We start from the raw sequence: 23,361 nt of genomic DNA, 5'->3' as shown, positions 1-23,361 counted from the left end.
ACAGCAAATTTTGAGACTAGGTTTCCTAGTATGTATTGTGCTGAGGTTAGGCACTCAATAATATCTCATGTCACTTTAAGTTTCAGAAAGAGTAAATTCCTATCTGCATATCTGATTTCCTATTACAAGAATTTAAACTTAATTTCTTTTTCTTATGGAAGGTTCCTCTTTTAGCATTATTAAAGGTTTAAATATGAAGTTAGGCATAAAAATAAGTAGTACTTTTGGTTTAAGTACTAGTTTATAATAATTAGTACTTTTAATTTAAGTTCTAGTTTAGCGCTTTTATTTTTAAAATAAGTGAACAAACTAGAGCTTTTAAAATTCAAATTAGAGAGAACAAAAGATGAAACATTCCAGAGAAGCTCAAAATTCCTTCATCTTAAAGTTAAAGGAAATCTTCTCAAGTCATGGATTAAAATTTTAAAAATGGAGTATCTGGGAAGAAATGAAATGATATGAGAAAACATGTCTAGCTCTGGGTTCAGAACATCTACATGGAATCTGTATATCTACAACAGAATAGTGTTGGAGAACATAAGAATTTCTTTCCCAAGTGTTTCAGACCCTTACTATATATGTTTCAAGAGGGAGTAATACTTATTGGCCTTTAGAAAGTTCTCCGAAGGAAATACTAGCTGGCATCTTTCGTACTTTATACCGTCTATCGAATGATGCAGTCTAAGCCAATATTAAAAAAACAAAAAGGGTAATGTTAACATAAACTTCAGGTTTTCTGATAAGGAACAACATCTGCTGCAAAGCAGTCTTCCTAGATGTGCTTACCGGATAGGATTGGGAGGTGGAGGGGGGAGTGGCGGTGGAGGAGGAGGTGGTGGGGGTACAGAATTCTCAGACTGGTTCACACGTTTCTGGAGTTCATCAACTGCACAGAGAGCAAACATTCAGAAGAGAGCTGAAATAAGTAACTGATCGTTTTTTTACAAGTACAGGAAAAAAACATAACTTCTCTCAAAATTAAGTACCTTTAATTAAGGCAAAGTTAGAAATTTTAATATGAAATTGCAGAACTTCCATCTGTTAAAAAGTTACCATCTGCTATGGATGCAACCATAAAAAAGAAAAAAAAAAAACTCAGGACAATGGCTGAATGGGTGGGAGAGCAAGGACTGAGTAGGCTGAAGAAATATTTGTTAACAATGGCGTACACTACTCAAACAGTAAGAAATTATTACTTGACTTTAAAAGTGGATAAACACAAGAATTAATTTTAAACATGACATTTAAAAATGAATCTTAATAGCTGCAAACTTTCCTCCTGCATGTTCCTTCACAAACTGCAAATACCAGAGTCCTTGATTTTAAACATCTTATTAGTATTTATTCATTATTAAATGTACTCATACTCCCAAACATCTGTAACTCAAAAACTTTTTGCTCTTTTGAAGAGCATTCTGGAAATATAATTTATTCGTGCATTCAAGTCATAAAGCAACAGCCATTTACTAAGCACCAACAAGGAGCCTGTGCTAGTGCCATTCAAGACACAGTTCCTGTGACTATAGGGTATGTAAATGCATCACAATTAAACTGTATATTTTAAAAAAGTAAATGAACAATGTGGGGAGGAGGAGGGGAGTGGGATGTTTTGGATGTTCTTTTTTATTTTAATCTTTATTTTTTGGATAATGAAAAGTTTGATTGTGGTGATGAATGCACAACTATATGACGATACTGTGAACTGACTGTACACTTTGAATGATTGTATGTTATGTGATTATATCTCAATTAAATTGCATTTAAAAAATATATATAGCTCCTGACTTTAAGAAGCCAATTTAAATTTGTATCACAGATGCAAACACCTATAATATGGGCAAATGGGCTGGAAATACTCAGGAACTAGCTCCCCCACTCCCCAGTAATTCCATTTTCCATGACTGACTGTACCTCCCAATGATCTGTCCATTTGTTTTTATCTTCAACACTTAAACGGGCAGTATGGACTAAGCTCTCTGACCCCAAGAATCATCTAGCTACTTCATATGAATGCATCTATCTCTCTAAAGGAACTTGGAGTTCATCAAGGAAAGAAGGTCTGGCTTCTTCTCTTCCGTCATTTCTTAAAGAACCCTAGGATAATGGGTATATGCACAGCAGGTACAAAATAAACACGTGCTAAACTGAACCTCAAGTATCCCTAGTGTCTGTCCTCTCCATTCGTAATAAAGACGGCTTTGGCCACAGGCTACCCTGACGGTCACTAAAAAGAATGGAATATTTCTTGAATATGGATCAATTTTTTGAAAAGAAATTGTAATTAATTTCCATTATGGATTAGAAAGCGCTGAATGTTTTTAAAAGGAAAAAAAAAAAAAGCCTATATGGTTCTTTGCAGAGACTTCAAAATTCTAGTATAAAATTAACCAAAAATATCTGAAGTGAATGTTGAAACTGTTACAGAGGGAATGACCTGCCTCCTTAAATTACCTACTTCCCAACAGAAACTTATTCTTGTGCCTGTGTGGTAATCCAACTCACACATTCCTGTTAAGCCTTCTAGAACTGAAAGAATAAATCCTTTGATTTCAGTATCCCCTGGTGTTTTAAAAGTTTTTCCATTTAATACATATATTGTTGCCCACTTTATTGCTAGGTGTGATACTGAAAAGTATTACCTCACGTGTATAATTAGACCCCAAAGATGAAGGTAGTTTGAATCTAAAAAGTTTAATTCTTTTTTAAAATGCACCAAATGAAGTAAGTACTTAGTCTTCTCTGAAGCCGTGGAAAATGCTGATGTTTTTGGCATTCCCATGTTAATGGTATCTTTCTTGCTTAATTGTGAATGTGATGCTCACAAAGGCTCTGAGTCTAAAAAAGAATCATTCTGTGAATCATGTGATTACAGTGGCCACTCTACGGAATTGTAATAGTTAGAAATGAAGGAACTGAAAAACAAATGTCGATGTTTGTCCACAGCCTTCAGTAAATGTTCTGGACCATCCATATGCCAGGAATTGTACTGGGCATGAGAGATTCACAGATATTAAAGACTCCAGTAGCCTAACTCAGTGCTTTTACCAGAATGCTTTAAATTTCTTGCTTTCTCCTCAGAATTCTGATACTTCAATTCCAATTCCTTTTTATCTTCTTCTAAAAGCTCCAGTTGCTGTTTGAGGTTGTGTATCTCCTTGTGGAGTGTTTCATTTTCCAATCGTTCTTCTAATTCCTTGACCTATAAATTATAAACAAATCTTTATGGAGTGGTAGTTTTTCCTTTATTAAAGAAAAGAAAGGGGAAAAATACATGTTTCCTTTTGATTTTGTACTTCATAGCAAAAAGACACCAATCCATCCTAAAAACCATGCAAATGTTAGGATGCAGATGATACTTAAAATCATACCAGCTATTTGATTCAATATAAATTTACTGAGGATTTAATGTAACAGATTCTTTAATTTTTACAAGTATGTCTTGAAAATAAAATAATACCTAAAAGTTCATTTACAAGATCAATCCTTTTGTACCTATTTTCAAGAGAAAAATTCTGGTAGTATTAAAAAAATCTCTGGGGAAAATTTTGGTAATATATATCATAACCCTTCAAAAACAAAAAAAAAAGAAAGAAAGAAAAGAAAAGAAAACTAGAGAAAAGACTCTAGGTCCAGTAAAAGTATTTTAGAAATTTATTTGAAAGCAATATTCAGACAAATGTGCAAATATGCCCACGAAAGTATTCTTTATAACAGCGAAAAACTGGAAATAACTTAAATATCCATCAATAATAACTTAATTGGTGCCTTCATTAAAAGAAATACTATGCAAACATTTAAAAACACATAGCTGACTTTACACTAACAGGAAGATATATTACCAACTGAAAATTAGGTTATACAATAATATGTATGGCATACTTTAATTTTAACAATATGTACATTTACAAAATTATATATTTACACATAAAGTTTGGATATGTGACAAATTTTGGGATTCTTGGGTAACTGATCTTTTTTTATGACTTTCAATATTTTTAAAATTTATTTTTTAGAATGAATATATGTTATTTTTATAATCACAAAAACAATACACAATACAGTTATGTGTAAAACATTGCTGAAATCTGCAAGAGAACTTATGGACAGGAAAGAAATGTTTTAAGCCAAATACATGAAAGATTATCCAGAACAACTATATAGTACAGTATAACAGTTTTAAAAGAAATGGTTGCTATAATTTCATTAATAAATTCTATATAATCTTCAGCACCTCAACAAGGTTGGGGTATAGTAACTTAGTCCTATGCCTCAGTCCAACTCAGGTGATAGGCAGGTATTATTTACCAAATGAGTTAACTGCAAGTGGTTGGACTTTTCAGAACCAAAAGCTGAATAAAAGGCACATGTTTTCTTTCTCTCTTTATTTGAAAAGGTAATTTCTATGCATGGGCAAAGGAAGGAAGGAAGGAAGAAGGGAAGGAAGGCAGGAGGGAGAGAAGGATAGAAAGAAGGAAAGAATGAAGAGAAAGAAAGGAGGAAAAAGAAAAAGAGACAGAAAAAGAGGGGAAGGAGGGGAGGGAGAGAGCGAAAGAAAGGGCGAGTGAAAGAGAAAGAGTGTGGGGAAGGGAGGGAGGGAGGGGGGAAGGCAGGCAGGCAGGCAGGCTGGCTTTCCCTCTCATCTTTTTCCCCTGTCCTCTTTCCCAGGGGCAATCACCATTCCCGATTTCTTGCCTATTCATCCAGAAGTACCCTATACATATACCAACCTTTCTTAATGAGAAAAATAATCAACCCTGCCTCAGTACCAACTTTGTGAAAACATCAGAACTTCCAGGGATTAAATGTCAATATTGTTGCTTAAAGAGACTTTGACAGGTGATAACAAATAGCAGCTAACAGCCGTTCCTTCACAAACCAGGGACATTGTAAGTGGTACAAATACTGATGTAATTTTTCTTAAGTGGTCCTTTAATTTGAAAGCCTTTGTTCCACCTCTTCACCTCTCTTCCTCTCCCACCCCCTCTTTCCCACCTACCACAATGACTAACTATCCTTTCCTGCCTAGCTCACAGAGGTACGCTGTGTCAGCTGGAGCAGCTCCACTCAAAGTGAAATAGCCACTTAGGAAGTCTTTAAACATATACATTTGTGCAAGTTTACAAAACCAGAAATTTTCTCTAAGCAAACAATTACTGCTAACATGGACGTGACTTTTACTCCCTTTAAATAAAACCTACGCCCTCCAACAAGTTTTTGAGACTAATACACCTTCTTAATGGATGCAGTCCCTGAAAAACACTATCAACTCACCGATTTCCAGACTGTGCATCACCAAGCTCTTTCTATCTCTGCTTCTTCTGACCCTTTGGACATTTTAAGGACCCGTGTAAGTCTATAAATTTTAGTTAGGCATTAGTCAGGTCCTTTTGGTAGGTATTTTTTCCTAAAAGTTGACTGGAAGGACTGACTAACTAAGGCAAAATATGGAATTATAAATAACTGGAAAGACCCCTCTCATTTTGTTTACATATATATATATATCTTTACATATATTTTATATATTATATAAATATACCTTTTGTTGATGCTGAATTCTCTCTTCTTCAAGGAGCTGGGTGAGTTTTGCATTTTCATCTAAAGCTTTCAAAAGCTGCTGGTCAGGGGCAGAGCTCTGTAGCAGAAGGTGGCTTTGTCTTTTTAGCTTGTTTTGTTCAATGAACATCTGCAAAAGTTAATTACATTAAAAGCATATACCAAACAATCCCACATAGCTTTCCAATTTTATAACTTGAGAAAAAACAAAAGTACATGGAGATTTTATTAAAAAGTTAGAGGCAATATCTGACTTGTATAATGCAACAGTCAGAAGAAGCGATTGCTATAATTTCATTCATAACTTTTATGCAATCTTCACTACCTCCACCCTAACCCAATGAAGAATATATACAATAATTTTGTCCTACACCTAGTTTTAATATTTCATTATTGCTTTTAAATGCATTAATACTAAAAGTAGTAGCTAATATTTATTGAGAACTTACTTTATACCACATACTCTAAGGACTGGACTGTAGTCTACATGGATTATTTTAATCCTTACATCAATCCTATGAGTTAAGTGCTTCTAGTATGAAGAGCGAACATTTACTAAATATTTTCTATGTGCTAAATATGGTGATAGTCATTTTTTGTTCATTGTCTGTGATCCTTAGAGCCCTATCAATTAGATTCTATTATCACCCTCATTTTACTGATAAGGTCACTAAGGTTCGGGAGTTAAGCAATTTTCCAAACACAAAACCTAAGTGACAAAACCAGGTTTTAAACTCAGGTCTGTATGCTTGACAAGCCCAAAACTTTTAGCCCCTGTCTAAATTTCTCTGCAATCTACTAGACCTAATGTTTTTGTTTGTTTTGTTTTGTTTTGTTTTGTTTTCCCCTAGTAATGAGAGTAGTTGACAGTAGGGGAGTAAAGGAGAATGTATACTAATGTTCATTGAACACTTTATTAAGTAATCTGCATAGAATATTCATTTAATCCTCACAACTTTGCATGACTGAAAACAATTTTATTTTCCATGCCCCGTTACTTCTTTTCTCTAACCCTGTACAAGTTGCCCGGTGGGTAATCCAAGAATGAAATGTTTTACAAACTCTGAAATTAGGCCCATTTTTGGTATAATTTCACATGTTCAGATTCTTAACAGCATTTTGATGTGAATCTTCATTTTTCTTCCACCTGACTCCCTGTCTCTCTGTCAGAGTGAGAGGTCCAGAGCATGAGTTGAGTGTGTGTGTGCGTGTGCATGTGTGCACACATGTGCCAGGGAGTATTAAGCTTGAGAACAGTAACACTGGAGGCTTCAACATACTAGGGAAGAGTAATCAGTATTTCATTTTAGTATCTTAAATTTTAGACCAGTGATCTAATTGAAATGAATTATTTCAGGTTATCATTATTACTACAGTAAATAATTTTTTATACACTTTCCCTCTTAAAACTTTACAAAGTGAGGTCTCTTGTAGGTGTTTTAGGAAGTACTTCCAATGGCAGCTGAAGTGAGGTCTCCTGGCTTTCCAGCAAGCAATGCCTTTCAGCCAGGAGCAGGCAGAGACAGAGCAGACAGAAGAAAGGCAGTGAACTCACAGCAGGGAAAAAAGCAGGCCACAGGGCACCAAGTCAACACGAGTAGCACCGCTTCTCTGGGCTTTAGTTTTCTCCTGGGAGAAAGAGCTAATGCTCCTTTCCATGTAGCACTCAAGAAACATGTTCAACTTTACATGAGTATAAATCATCTCAACTTTGTTATTTTGGGGAGAGGAGTATAAAGACATATGCCATCAAATCTCGGAAATGTTATAATGTAAATTTCTTTTGCAAAGTCCTTATTGCAGTTCCTGAGTAGTAATAGGATAAGAAAAAAATATATGGGAAAGGAATTCCTATAAATTAACAATGGGAATTTATTTTTAAAATTACTCATTAGATACATATCTCAAGATAATTCAATGAATTTTGTTTGTTAGCTACAGTAAGAACTAGGCTGGAGTTAGGAAGTTGGTCTCTTAATTTCTGTATCAGTTGAATAACATCAAAAGGTATAAGAAATTCAGATAAATTTATAAATGTTTGTAAAGAAGAATGACAATGAGATCTTATTTTATTAATATGTAATTCATTCTTTCCAAAACATCACTGAAACAGCATCACAGTTGTTTGGGGAAAAAAATCAATTACATAACATTCTCACATGCATAATGGCGATACATTAAACAATGCATCCACACCTTAGGGAAAAACAAACTACACTGGATAGCAAGAAAAATACATTCAAGAAGTATAGGAAAGTCATTAAAAATTTAAGTTGTGTGGAAGAAATATAAAAACTTAACATAGTTATGAAGACACTGTTTTCTTGATAAGGGGAATTATGTTTTTGTCTTTCTTTTAAAAGAACAAGTGGGAGCAGAAGTTGGGGGGGTTAGGCAGAAACTCATTTTCACTTTGCACATTTAAGAATTCCTTGTATTTTTTTTTACAAGGTATATACATTCCTTTTGTAATTAAAAATACGAAGTAAGTTAACTTAAAAATTGAGAACAGGGGCTGCATTTGTTTTCTGCACCATTATATTCGCAAGAACAATACAGTGTCTGGTACAAAGAAGATACTTAAAAAGATGCTTGCTGAGTGCACAAAGGAACAGAACATCTGAACGGTACCCCTCTTGTCAAACTAAGTAATGTGCCTTTTAGCAGTAGTTACCTGTGGAAAACTTGAGAATTTTTAAACCATACAGAAAAGAAAATATAGTTTCCAATCTAGCTCTATTAAAAAAAATTTTTTTCTCACCATTGTTTAGATCGAATCTATTGTAAAGCAACTGCATGCACTGCAAATATATATATGCTATCAGTAATGCAATTGCACTGCTCTTGCTTTCCCTCCTAAGTCTTCTCTCTTCTCTTCGGGTTAACAGGTCAGCATCATTGTTTCCACCCATCACTAAGGCCTAAGGCCCTACCAGGTGAGTGGCAGAGTAAATCATTCATTTTTGTATTCTTAGTGGAATCCTGCTTCCTCCATCTATCTTCTCTGCTGCTGCCATGGCCTTCACTGTTTTCTTCCAGATGCTTTGTATTCTAACATCGTTCAGCAAACAACAGATGGAAAACTGGAAATGTCTCTCAACACAAGACCCTGGCACTTGGGTCAAACTCAGCCAATCTTTTCAGTTTTGCAATAGAGGCGTCTGTCTTCACATTATCTCCACCACCTCCCCACCCCAACTATTTATTAGAAATCCATTATTGATATTGCTGCAGCTTTTTCCAGAGGACTCTGGCACACTTCACTTCTTTGTCCTTTCTTCCAGGTAATAAGAGAACAATATTTACTCACCTTGCATTAAACTCTCTGAATAAAATGAATCATAATATTTCAAATTGGAGCTACTTAGACTAAACCTTTTGTTGAGTTCATTGCTAGCACAGCTATATTCAAGCACAGAAAGACTCCTACAGAAAACCACAATCTGATTTTCAAATATCATTCCCATAACCCCATGTTTTGTCTTCCTTCTATACCTTCCTTCTATGCCTTCAACTAGGACTATTTTTCATTTTTCAGCTACTTTCCTCCAACCCACAGTATTTATTCAGTCTCAAAATACAGCTGATCCCATGCGGACCGGCTCCACACCATGAACCAATTGGCGCCTCATCATTTCCCTGGAAACCAGCCCCAAAGCCACGGATTACCCAAAACTGCATGTCGACAAAGGTAAACTGGAACACAAGAAGCACAAAGCTTATGTCTAACATAATAGGCAAATTATTACACTGGTGAAACGCTGAGATAATGGATGTGCAACATGGCAATGTTTCCACAGCTAATGGGAGAATCACTGGCACAATGAGAGCATGTACAGTAGCTGAAGAGAGATATTGAGAGATACTGAGGTGTACCCCCAGATTCTGAAGGCTATTTGAAACTTACAGACAGCCTGTACTCAAGTCGGACTTTCCATCACAAGTTACGTGCATCCCTAAATATAATTCCTTTCCCCAGCACATTACAGTTTATAAAGTACTTTTTAGAAAGTGTGCCGTTTGATTTTAAAATTCATTTGGTTAGGTTGATATCTTCATCCACGTGGGAAAAGTGAAGCCCTGAGAGGCTCAGGGACTGCTTTGAGGTCTTACAACTAGTAAATGACATGGCCAAACTCTGAACCGAGATCTCCTAACACCAGTTCAGTGATCGTGATACTATTCCACAGCTGCCCCCTACATCAGCTGATCCCTAATTCAACGTGTTCTTTGAATTAGTTCTTATCAAACCTCAAAGAATATTTTGATGTGTCATCAGCAAAGTCTTTTAAAAAACAAAAATGAAAAACCAGATCTCTGTAAGACACCCACCTCTTGTGCAAATGACTCTGCTTTCTTCCGAAGGCCCTTTTCTAATTCCAGGTTTACTTGCATTTCCTCATACTCTTCTACTGCTAGAATGGACACTTAAAAAGACAAGGAAAAGAAAATAGACAATTAATATAACACACAAATTATCAGGAACATGGATGAAAAACAGTGTTTAAAGGCTTCTTCACACAGGCACCCTCATCCATTGCTGGTTGGAATGATAAAGTCTTTTTAGAGGGCAACTTGGCCATGTAAATTTAAAAAAAAAGCTTTAAAATGTTCATACCCTTGACTCAACAATTCCAGGTCTAAGAATGCATATCCTAAGAGAGCACGTACAGAGATTTCACTGTAAGGATGCTTCCTGCATCACTGCTGAAAACAGTGAAATAACCTAGATGGCTTAACATTGAAGGATCAGTAAATTACAGTATACACAAGGAATATCAAGCTACCATTACAATTATATTATAGAGTATATTTAGTAAATGGAAAGGCATGTAATATATTAAGAAAATAAACAAGTTGCAATAATAAGTGTAAAATGAGCTCATTTTTGTTTTTTAAAAACTGCATTTAAAAAAAACACCTGAACAAACATTTCACAGAACAGGAAAAATGAAAGGCCAATAAACATATAAAAAGATGGTCACCTCCATTAGTAATCAGGAAAATGAAAAGTAAAAACACAAAGAAATACCTTTCTACACCCACTAAAAAGGCAACTGCAAAAATTAGTAAGTATGGCTATATCAAGTGCCTGGAAGAGGATACAAAAACGTGGGAACTCATCTACTGCTGACGGGAGTGTAAACTGGTAGATGTATTTAAAACATAATTGGCCTTATGTAGTGAAACTGATATATAATTTTACATGGAGGCATATACCTTAGTGAAACTCCTGGACATGTGCTCTGGAAGACACGTTATATGATTTTTCATAATAGTAGGACTTGGAATAGCAAAAACCTGGAAACAACCCAAATGTCCACCACCAAGATAATGGATTTTGGTATAGTCATCTAATGGAATACTCTACAGCAGTGAAATTAACATACCACAGCTATTCTCGTCAACATGAATGAATGTCACAAAGACAAAAAAGCAAGTTGCAAAGGGATGCTGTTTATATAAAGATCAAAAACATGTAAAATTAAGCAATATGATGTTTGATATATATGTATTTGGTAATACTACAAATAAAAGAAAGGAAATGATAAAAATTCAAGCTAGTGTTTCTCTCTATAGAAAAAAGGAGAGGGCCATGAGCAAGCTGGGAGGGATGTTCATGGAGTTGCAAAGAGATGTTTCTTTTACTGATGTTCTCTGTCTTCCCTCTATAGGACAAACACATTTAACAAAAATTTAATGTATGTAAGGTATGTTTAAATCTAGGAATAAAAAATACTAAAATGTTACCAGTGCTTATGTCTGGATTGTGATAGTTATTTTTTTTCTTTTCCTACATCAATCTTCTAAATTTTCCACCAAAAGAAAAGTGCATTGTCTGAGTAAAAAGAAAAGAATCCCAAGTTATTTTAAGTGTTCTCCATGCTTACAAAGGAAACAGCCACGGATTCATTCAGGCTGCAAGAGACGGAGCTTAGTACTAAGGAATCCCCTTAGTGGAAAGAAGTAGAGAAATCTTCAGGAGGAAGGTACTTCCAAGTAAGAGCAATATGAATTCTTTGCCGCTTTTGACATTTTGTGGCCTAGTTTTTAAAATAATGATGTAGGCAGGACAGAGGGAATGGTGACACGGTTAGAAATTAGACACACCACAGATAGACACCACGTTACTCTCTCCATCTGCTTCTGGAGAGCCCCCTCCATCCTCAGCTGAGTCATATCAATAAAGTCCTTAAAAAGACTCCCGTAAAGGTCACTTTCACACGCCGTTCCACCAGGGCACTTCAATCCTAACTGACTAAGTTGTAGTTTGCTGTGTAATGACATAGAATTTCCAACTCTGTAGTCTAAATCTACTGCCTCCTCAGACGAAAGACTAATAGTCTTACTCAAGTAAAGCAATGTAAGTGGTGGTTTGTGACGTGAATTACAGGTCCCTGAGAACTAAATTATTTTCAAACCTAGTTAGAAAAGAAATTTCAAGGAGGAAACAAAGAAGACTAAGAATACCTGAAGCCCTGGGCAAGATAACTCTCTTTTCTGTGCCTAAAACAGTATTACAAAAAAAGTGAATTTTCACATGCCCAGGCCCCCTTTTACCTGGATTCTGAAAGAAATTAGGTTGGTTCTGGTCTAGTCATGCATCTTTTTCTATAATCTCTCTCTCTTCCTAGATAGGCGGATCTCTGAAGGCAAGATTTGTGGGATTAACCTTTGTAAAACCCTCTGTTTCTAGCTCAGGGCATCAAGACGGAAAACTCTCCCACATCAGTTCTACCTTTTTAAATGCAGAAAGATCTGAGGAAATGTTACACTCTGGTTCATCTCTCATCTTTAACTACAAGGTCCTTTATTTATTCAAAAATCCCAATTTACGAATGATGCAAAGGTTGAGCACTACCACCCATTACCTGGAAAGCCCTGGGGTCTCAAAGATTTCCTGTTAGTGTTGTAGCCTCTGAGCTAGGAAAGAAAGTGGGATTAAATCCTGTACCATTCCGCAAAGGCTGAGGGAAAACAAGGGAAGAAAAGGAGTGTTAAGCCCTCTCCATTAGAATTTTTTTTGCAGAAATCCACTTTGGCGCAACCCCTTGGCCTAAACTGGAGGACAAAAGAAACAGCACCATGAGACTTCATGCTGAGTTCTACTACTAGGAGGATACATAAGGCCACTGTTGGGGACAATATAGTTTTCTCCAGGAGCAGCCATAAGAGAAATTTCTTTCTCGTGCTGGCACCAAGGTCTGCTTCTCCTAACCAATGAGTTTGTTTTTGTGTGATCTATATAAATGATCATGAATCCCTCAAGGCACTAGCCCCTAGTCAGCTCAGAGCCAGATTTCAGGCACACAGGAAATGTGTAAGGCCTCGAAGCAAGTAAGCACTGGGCATGTCAATCTACACTCTCACTTTCCCTTTGTCCCATTTTCCTCATCCTCTTAATTTCCCAATTTATCATGACATGTTTTATGCATTTATGTAAATATCCTAATCTCTTCTGGATTGAGACATACTAAATAACCTACCAAACATATAAATGCTGAGGGGAGAGCCGATATGGCCAGGGTCACAGGATATATATAGGACAGAAGAAGTACGTATTTAGATTTGAAGTTTCAGAATGAGTAGGTCCCTAGTTCTTCAAATGAAAGCACTTTTAAAAGCCCCAAGACTCTAAGATGGATGATAAAATAATAAAAATGAGAGACTTGCCGCTTGAAGTTAGGAAAACAGAACCCAGGAGAGGAATTTTGCTATAAGATTTAGGCAAGGGCCTAAAACAACACAAAAAACACAGAAACAAAACAAACTGCCTGGATTTGAGAAAAAAGACTAGAAATACATACCTCTATTGCATTTTTCTAAGACTTTTCTCTGTTCAAGAACTTCTGAATTTAAAACAGCTTTTTCTTGCTTAACTTTATTTACCTAAAAATGCAAGATTTTGAGGAGAGAAAATACCCAAAATTGTAAAACATTTCATGTGGTGAAGTGTGACACACAAATTTCTGTTCAAATTTCAACATGAAGTTACAGTTTAAAGTAGAAAGGGGCTTCCCTGTTTTAGTCTTTTATTAAAGTTGCTCTTAAACTGTCAAAGGTAGCTATTTAGGATAGGATGTACATTTGGTACAGAACTTATTTTCATATTCCAGTTGGCCTTGTGTCGGTTCCTAAACATGACAAAGCTCTAGCCACCCAATGTAAATAATTGATATTTTTAATGCAAAAATCCAAATACAGATCACCCAGAAAACATACCTGAGTCATTATGTCAAGATAGAATACTTGTGAGAATATCATTAATTCCCCAGGTGGGAAAGTTTAATATTTCTACATTTTTCCCTAGTCCTTCAAGGGGACTTTGCAAATACATGTTTATTTTCTGCCCAGATTACTCTGGGATGTATTAGGGCTTCACACTACCCTGTATAAACCAACCAGATTTCACTCCCTATTCAATGATATTCTCACAAGCACTGGGGGCTACCAATTTAGAAGGCTGAGCCCTTGATCTTGGGGCATTCCCTTATGATGCCTGTACTGCAAAAGAGAAGCTAAGCCGACTTAAAACTGTGCCTAAGAGTCACCCCCAAAGAACCTCTTTTGTTGCTCAGATGTGGCCTCTCTCTCTAAGTCCACTCAGCAGGTAAACTCACTGCCCTCCCCACTATGTGGGACATGACTCCCAGGTGTGTAAATCTTCCTGGCAACGTGTGACATGACTCCCGAGGATGAGCCTGGACCTGACATTGTGGGATTGAGAAAAGGTTCTTGGACCAAAAGGGAGAAGAAAATTAAACAAAGTAAGGTTTGAGTGGCTGCACAATTTCAAATAGTCAAGAGGTCATTCTGGAGGTTATTCTTATGCATCATATAGATGTTCCTTTTTAGTTTCTAGTGTGTTAGAATAGCTAGAAGGAAATACCTGAATCTGTAGAACTGCAATCCAATAGACTTGATTCTTGATGATGACTATATAACTATATAGCTTTTATCGTGTGACCATGTGGTTGTGAAAACCTTGTGACTGACACTTCCTATGTTCTTTTTCAGTTTAACTTTTATTCTTATTCTTTTTTGTATGTGGTAATGAAAATGTTCAAAAATTGATTGTGGTGATGAATGTACAACTATATAATGGCACTAAGATCAATTGATTGTACCCGGGGATGACTGTTGGGTATGTGAATATATCTCAATAAAATTGAATTTTTAAAAAAAAGATCAAATACTTGACTAAGGTATTCATTTTAAACTTTGATGATTTGGGCTTAAATAAAATACATATGAAAATCTTTCCCCAAAAACTAAATTTCTGAAATAACTTTTGGTGTGTATCAATAGAAGAAAGTACCATACAGCAGTTAAAAAAAGAAAGAAGAGAATGTAAAGTTACACATATCCAGGTAGATAAACCTCAAATACATTATTTTGAATTAAAAAAAAGCTAGGAGATTTATACAGTTTTAAGACACTCAAAATACTATGTTTACTATATATTGTTTATGGATACCTATACATCGGTAGTAAAAACAGAAATATACATATTGGAATAATGAACACGAAATTCAGAATAATGGTTCTTCAAGGAAATAGGGCAGGGGTTGAGGAGAATGTGATTGGACAGAGGTACACAGGGGGTTTCAACACTTATATTTCATGAATTAAGCTGGGTTGCAGGTTTATGGTCATGTGTTATTTTGTTCTTTATACCTTTGAGGATATCTGAAATAGTCATAATAAAAAATAACTTTTGAAATGGCTTCCAAAACATCTCAAAGTGGGAGGGGAAAGAATCACCAATAAATGGAGGAAGGAAGTACATTAAATGTGTTTCTCTCTGTCTCCTATGATTGCCATCAAGAAACAAACTGAGACAGTGGTCCTGAAAGTGGATCCGAATCCATCATCACCTCACCTCTAGCGAGTCTGCGAGTTGGTGTTTACAGTGTAAGATACATACTTTTTGTTTTGTTTTGGGCTTGAATTACTAACTGCTATATACAGTCCAAAAGGAATAGACCTTCCAAAATATCATCCTTCTTCCCATTATGATGTTTTGCAACAAGTAAAAAGAGCTGGGGCTGGGAGGTGGCTGGACTCTGCTTCCAAACCTTTCCCACACCATGGCACTCATGCAAACGATAAAATCTGGTGGAACAGGGGTAAACGGGATGAGGCTCTCATTATGGGATCAGTGCCTTGGCATATTTGTAAGCCACTTCAGGGATATCAAGGTGCTGTAGCACATCAGTAGGGACGTTCTGGACAACAGAATCTGAGAGTTAAGACAACTTAAATTAAGATGAAAAGGCAGATAGATCCTTACTTGAAGCCTCACACAAAGAAAGGCAATGGCATGCTCCTATTCTTAACGACAGTTTGAAAGGGAAAAATAAAAAGATTCTCCAAATAGCCACTTGAACCCATTCTACCATCTATCGTATGTGCCTATTTGGAGGTATACAGGGGGATACCCTCCCCAGCTAAGCCATCCATCCACTGGAGAAGCAACATACTCTCTTCTTTCTTCACCACCAGCAACTTGAAACAGTAGCTACCATTCTCATAAATCTGCCTCACATAGTAAAAAGTGGGGGGCAAAAGAGGATGCTTCAAGGCTATTTTAGTGTTTTATTTAAGGTAGGAAGTGGGTACATGAATGTTCATGATCCTACGCTCGGTACCTTTGCCTATGTCTGAAATAGGGGTGAGAAGGGAAGATTCAAATTGGCACATGGTTCTCCTGTCAGAAATTAAATTAGCTTCAACAGCAAGTTTTTAACTTAGCCAGTCTCCAAACACCATAAAAACACTAAAGCTCTTGCCTTCAGGACTAAGATACGTACTTCTTCAATTACTTCTACAAGTTGGCTCTTGAGATTTTCCAGTTCAATGGCTAATGTCTTCTTTTCCTCCTGAACAGATACAATTTGATCTCGAAGTTCTGTGTTTTTAAAGAAAAAGAAAAAAAAAAAGAAAGAAAGAAATTTAGTTTTAAAAAATGAAATAATCTGGTCAAAGGAATTAAAAATGCTATCCACGTGCAGCTTATGGTCAAGGTTACTTAACAATTAAAATGTGAAATGAAATGAAGTAAGTTTCAGTGGCTGAGAGATTCCAAAAGGAGCCGAGAGGTCACTCTGGTGGGCACTCTTACACACTGTATAGATAACCCTTTTTAGGTTATAATGAATTGGAATAGCTAGCAGTAATTACCTGAAACTATCAAACTACAACCCAGAACCCTTAAATCTTGAAGACAATTGTATAAAAATGTAGCTTACGAGGGGTGACAATGTGATTGGGAAAGCCATAAGGACCACACTCCCCTTTGTCTAGTGTATGGATGGATGAGTAGAAAAACAGGGTCGGGGGGAGCACCCAGTGTTCTTTTTTACTTTGTTCTTTTTCACTTTATTTTTTATTCTTATTACTTTTGTGTGTGTGGTAATGAAAAAGTTCAAAAATTAATTTTGGTGATGGATGCACAACTATATGGTGGTACTGTGAACAACTGATTGTACACTTTGTATGACTGCGTGGTATATGAATATATCTCAATAAAATTGAATTATTAAAAAAAAGAGAGAGAAAAAAAGGAAAAAGGAGGCGCAAAGGCCATCCCCCAGCTAGCCATGGTTATTAATTTTTACATCATGTAATCTCACCACATTAAATGTATCAGATATTGTTTTCTTTGCATTCTATCAAACCCATATTCTTCTAGAAAACTATCTGGCATTTTGAAGTAGATTTTTTCTTAAGCTTTCCACAACACAAATTAAGGCATGGTACTAATTTCTTTTTTTATTTCATAATGGCCATGGGCTCTTGCTACAATGCAATATAAACAAACAATTGGGCAGTTAATAATTTGGAGATTTTGGTTTGAAGAAAAAAAATCCTAACTTACTGCCAATTTATAGCCCTTAAACATTATTTGAACTGACTCAAAATATAACCTATTTGAAAGAAGGGTTAATTCTAGTAATTTTCTCTCCTGAGTTGTGAGTGGTTAGATTCTTAATTTATTTCATATTTTTTATTATTTGAATTTAACGAAAATGTGTTAGTAAAATGAAAATATTAGCAACTGGAAGTGCAAAAGCTTCTGGTGTTAGGTGAAAGTTTCTTCTGCCATGCAAACGTTAAAAAATATACATGGATTAGTACAGAGCACTTAAGTTTATACCCAGGCCTACTGTTTTGTCATTTAGATTTTAACTGCTTTTAATTTCTTACCCTTCTCCAGGGGCAATAAGAAACCTGCTATGTGGTTAGTTATAAATTAAATCAAACTTTGAACATGAACCCAGCTTGAAGGAGTTCTCAGAGACTTATTTCTAAATCACCTTCTCCTGACTGACTAGCTAATCCTAAAGGAAGAACAAGAGATCATGCCATTAAAGACTTAAGGGAGAATTATAAATAAGAAATCCTTTAAACTTCCTTTGTCTTCCCACCAATGTAACTTCTATTCTATTTTGTTTTTAATTAAGGGGGCAGAGGGTCAGGGAAAGTTGGTGTTTGCATAGCCTTTTTTTTTTTTTTTTAATACTTTCAGTTGAAATTTTATCTAGCAAAAAACGATTGAGTATTGCTTTTGACGTGTGCACTAAGTTAAATTGCTCCATTAGTTACTGCTTCCCTACATCTTTAACATAAACAGTGTGTGTGTGTGTGTGTGTGTGTGGATATATACAAATACATATGCGAATAAAACTGTGTATTTAATAGATGTATCATGTGGTCTTGCCTTACAGTACCACTTGCTGATCAACACAGCTGTTTAATACTGCAATCGCTTATAGCTCCCGGCCTAAATCCGATGGGGAGTTCTTTCTTTGAGGTTAGAGAAAGCAATTTGGAGAAGAATCTTCCCCAAGTATTCCAAAAGAAAACCAAACAAACAGGAGGTGTTGACTACATATAATTTTATTCATTCATTCTTTCATTTCACAAAATATCCTAACACGTAATCCATATTCTTAAGACATTTATAGTCTAACCTGCTGTTTCTGTCAAGAATAAGCTTTCAAAAGCACCTAATCCTAAACAAGAAAATAACTGATAAAGCACAGAGGTTGTATCCTCTCATAATGATTCTCAATCAGGCCATACCCTAGGCCAATCAAAACAAATTCTGGGGATAGGACACAGGCATCAGTATTTTTAGATGTTCCCACGTGATTCCAGCGTACAGCCAGGGCTGAGAAGCACCATACTAAAAGGAACAAAAATGTACTCAACAATTAAGCTGAGAGTCCCACCTTTGATCTGCTTCTGACACTGTACTGAGACACAAGTTTCGACAGCACCCTCTGTGTCCGCAGCTGAATCTTCATCATCAATATTTATCTCTTCAGTTATCACATCTGGTCCCAGCTTGGCCATGTACAACATGCTGATTCTTTTCAATGTTTTATTTTCTTTATTTAGCTAAGACAAAATATAAAAACGGTTATTTTAACAGCAGTCAAATAAGTGTCTTGGATTTTCAAACAATAGACAAATTAAACGTATCTTTGTCTTACATATCCATCAACATTCACAGCAGGAAATAACAATTAGCAGATTCATTAAATAAGGTTCTATTTACACTTCTTAATATTAAACTTATTACTTTAAGTAAGACCTGATGCCTGGATTACAGCCAGCAGCATGTGAAAATGCCAGTTACAACTAATAAAAAATACTAAAGGAATTAAGATAAAATATACAAGTACAGATTAAATCAATTTTCAATTTATTCATAGTCATTAACAGTCTTAATTATGGTACTTTATTTCAAGCAAGTGTTTTGTTTGATGGTGTGCTGCAAATACCTTTTAAATGTTTGTTTGCCCAGCACCCCCTCTTTTCTGGACACTGCCATTCCTCTTCCTCATTCCACATGATTTCTATGGGAACAACCATGTTCCCCCAAAATATGACCCATCCCTTTGGCCACAGATAATTAGTCCAGAGATAAGGCACATGACTCAAGCTTGGGCAATCATATCTGTTCTCTAGGAATGTGGAGGCTAGAACAGACAGGAGAATTTCTTTCCACGTGTTTGGATGCACGGGAGCTGTTGGCACCCACATTTCGCCATTGGACTGAGGAGCAGAGGAGGCGGTCTGTAGCAAAACCAAAAGTGAAGCTGATGTGTAGAGAGGAGCAGAGGAAAGCAAGGGAGAAAGGTTTCCCACAGGGTTCCAGGCTCTGGTTCCAGTCCATTTCTGAACTGCTCCTAGCTCACGGATTCTTTGGAACACTCCAATATCCCTCCTAACCAACTCGCACCTTTTTTTTTCTTTTTGCTTAAGCTAGTTCAGCATGTTTTTCCTATCTGTACATAAGAGTTCTAATACATAGTAGAAGGAAGTTCAAGATGACTTTCTATTATCACTACAGAAGAGCGCCGATTCATAGTAGAAAAAGGAAAGGAATACTAATTCATTAATTTATTTATTATCCCCTGATGTAGAAATTAGTTGGTCTTTTGTTTTAGTTATTCAAAATCACCTTCTTTAACTAATGTGCTTATGTGCATATAAACATGCATATAAACGTTAGTACAAAGCAACAAAGACTAAATTCTAATATCCACAAAAGGAAAATATGGTTTTCCTTATGTTTCTCTTTTCAAGACCGAAAAATAAAAGGACTTATGTTATTTGAGCACTTGAAAGTATTTAGTAAACGGAGTACCCTAGTATAAAATGTAAGGCACAGAAATGCCAACATACTTTCTTTACTAAGGGCCATTAAGACAGACTCTGAATTTAATAACTGGCATTGAAAATAAGCACAAACATAAACACAATTCACTGCAAAGCTAACTGGCCTTCACTACTGTGAGCCTCACACCAGAATAAGATGTTTAGTATGGCAATAGTCTGGCTCTGGCCCTTCGTTTATGCTCGTCATTAGGGCCCCTTGGGGTTTCTCACAGGGAACACTCAACTTACTTCAGCCTGGGAGATCTGATTCTTATCCCAATAATACAGAACCGAAATGTAGCCCAAGGGGCAGGGTCTGGAGCTCAAGAGGTACCCCAGACCTCTTGGAGAATCAGGAAGAATCTCTTGGACCTGGCTAAGAAGCCTTCCATGGATCCTTCCTGGGAAGCCTGATTCAAGGAATTAGACACAGCCCTTTATCCCCAGCCCATGGCCCCAGCTTGGATTACATCCAGAGAATCAGGGACAAGAGAAGAGGCCCACAATTTCTCAATTCTGCTTCCTCAAAATGGAAAATTCAGACAGGTTTTCTCTGTCTGAAGCCGTGAACGTTACGGCACAGCCCAAGAGGTACAAGGACCCTTCCTGTCAACTCTCAAATCATGCCATCTTCTCCACGTGTTAGAAGAAAATACCGATTTTAGAAAACAGTGGAAAACCTCAAGGCTTCATTTACAATTCTGCCTCCTAATTTTAAATTAATGGTTCTTAACTCTGCACATCATACTCTCTAGGGAGCTTTTAAAAATCCCAATGCTCAGTCCCCACACCAGACCAAAATTTCTGGTGGTGGGGCCCAGCATGGCACTTTTTCAGAGCTTCCCAGGTGATTCTAAGGTACACCGGGACTAAGGTTCAATGAGGGAGAGTAATGCAATGCTTCACTACACATTTCTATCAAATCAGTAGAGCAGAAAGTGAAGAACCTAGCTCTGCTACCATATTCGTTTCTGCCTCTAGAACTAATCTAATCTTTCAGTGTCTCAGTTTTCTCATCAGCAAACTAGGGATAAAAATAGTCTCTATCTTACAGGGCAACACAAGGATTAAATGAGATATTATACATATATAGTGCTTAATAAAGTGACTGACATATAGTAAGAATTCAGTAAGTATTAGTTATTAATAAATAACAAAAAAGGTTAGTTTTGTGTCTGATTTCCTTTTGAAAACCATTTACCAGCTAGTTTTCTTCAACCAAGTTACTCACCTAAGCATTGTTTTTCTTGCAGGATATTCATGGAAAAGTGAAAATATTAATTTCTACCATCTGGGACTTAATATATTACTTTGCAGGTAACCATTCCAGTAATACTTGATAACCAAATAGTTACCGATTCTGCCCCCAAAAGAGTTTGTCACTAACAAACCAGGTACCAAAGTCTGCTACTATCTGGCAGCTGTAACACAACCACTCTATTTAACTATGGTTACCAGCTAAGAAAAAAGCCAGCCAGTAATTTTCATGTCTCCTCTGAAACATCATTTTCAAATTTAAAAAAAGAAATATAAGATTAACATACATGGTCATGAGAATAAATACTAATTGGGTATTTTTGAGAACTCTGAATTTACAAATTTTGGCTAAGCAATTTCATTGCAGTTACTTTTCCAGTTACAGGTTAACAGCATGCTAATTGTTTTTTGAGACCTTTCTATCTTAATAAATCACTATGCAAAAATAAATATTTTATAACCTACAGTAACTAAACTTTCCATTATATTATTTTATATTAAAATGCAAATAGTTTTTCTATTGAGCACATTTTAATGAATAGTTAAAGGAACAAAATAAGCACGTTAGACCAACTTAAACAAGTGATCTGCTTTTATGAGTTTAACCTACGTATTTAAGCAAAGCAAAGTGTCCACATCTGCTTGTAAGAAAATTATGAGGTCAAACTGCATTGTAAAAATTAAACATTCTATTTGTTATTAATTTGATGGCAAAGATCTAGGAAAATAAGAATTTATAGAAACTCTGCTGCTCAAAATGAACCCTACCCTCAAAAATGCCAATTGACAGCTAAAATAATCATTTATTAGTAACACACATGAACAGGCTTCCAAATTTTGCATTCAAAGCTGTAGTATATTCCACATCCAATAACACACTTCCAGTGTTTGATTGAATACGTATTTTTGGTTTCTTTTTCATTCCAGGCCCAATTCATATTGGGTCCTCAAAAACAAACTATGCATCCATTTTCAAAAAAGCTGCTTAAAAAAACAAGCAATAAACAGTGAAGTTAAAGGATCCTATTGTAAACCAAAATTTAAATGACCACAGAGATTATATAATGCAGTGTTTTCTAACTGGGGATGAATTTGACAGTACCTGGCAGTTTTTTCAATATACACATGCCCCCACCCCAGGGACCAGTGGATCTGATCTTTTCTTAAGAAGCCAGCCTTGGTCCACCCTGACATTTAGGAAAAGACAACTGTAGCCCAAAGAGGTGAATTCTTTTGGCCAAAGTCAATAATTAATAAAAAACAAAGGGGGGAGGGGGCTAAATTTAAAAGGGGGCTATATATGGACCAATGATTAAAGTGCATCATAAAAAAAGAAAACACCACCCAATCCCATCCCAGTCCTAACTCTGGACCATCTTGTCATTCAAGATAAGAAAACTGCAGTCAAGAGAGGGGAACTAACTTGCTCAAAGTCCCAAATGCCCAAAATAACATAACCAGGAAAAGAAACTATATATACTACCTCCTAAACCATTGTTCTTTCCATAAACTCTGCCAATCTTAGAGGGAGTCGGTGTTCTCACTTTGGATGTACTATTACAACAGGAATACTTGTTAATGACCAGAGAAAGTACAGCCAGAGACTATCCTTAGACACTAGAAGATCCAGAGCAGCTAGCATGCTCCAAGTACATTCTTCTCTACTTGTCACAAAAGGGAAAATGAAAGAGAATTCAAAGAGTATTATGGACTGCTGAACTCCAGTGACTTTCGGCAGACTAAAACACGTGAGAGTATCTACGTTATTATTGTTTTTAAAACAATGGCTTGTATTGTTATGTACTTTTCAGACAAGTCACAGAAGAGAAGAAGTTACATACACAAATTCATGTCCTTAGGTTCCATGAATATCTTAGG

General features: G+C 36.1%; 1 protein-coding gene across 4 annotated transcripts in view; it reads right to left on the bottom strand.

Moving 5' to 3' along the window:
• The window catches only part of SHTN1 (shootin 1), a 103,620-nt gene that overhangs the window by 39,594 nt on the left and 40,665 nt on the right, over positions 1–23,361 (bottom strand). For all 4 annotated transcript variants that reach the window (XM_037804476.1, XM_037804477.1, XM_037804478.1 and 1 more), the window contains 7 exons: positions 18,792–18,960; positions 16,368–16,465; positions 13,362–13,443; positions 9,886–9,980; positions 5,537–5,683; positions 3,046–3,199; positions 787–886 (listed from right to left, as the gene is read on the bottom strand). In XM_037804476.1, the coding sequence (XP_037660404.1) occupies positions 787–886; positions 3,046–3,199; positions 5,537–5,683; positions 9,886–9,980; positions 13,362–13,443; positions 16,368–16,465; positions 18,792–18,960 (845 nt within the window). The remainder of the gene's footprint in view (positions 1–786; positions 887–3,045; positions 3,200–5,536; positions 5,684–9,885; positions 9,981–13,361; positions 13,444–16,367; positions 16,466–18,791; positions 18,961–23,361) is intronic.

Source organism: Choloepus didactylus, chromosome 15 (assembly GCF_015220235.1).
Source record: "Choloepus didactylus isolate mChoDid1 chromosome 15, mChoDid1.pri, whole genome shotgun sequence".
In the NCBI taxonomy this organism is placed as follows: Eukaryota; Metazoa; Chordata; class Mammalia; order Pilosa; family Megalonychidae; genus Choloepus; species Choloepus didactylus.
This window is presented reverse-complemented; position numbering and strand designations above follow the sequence as displayed.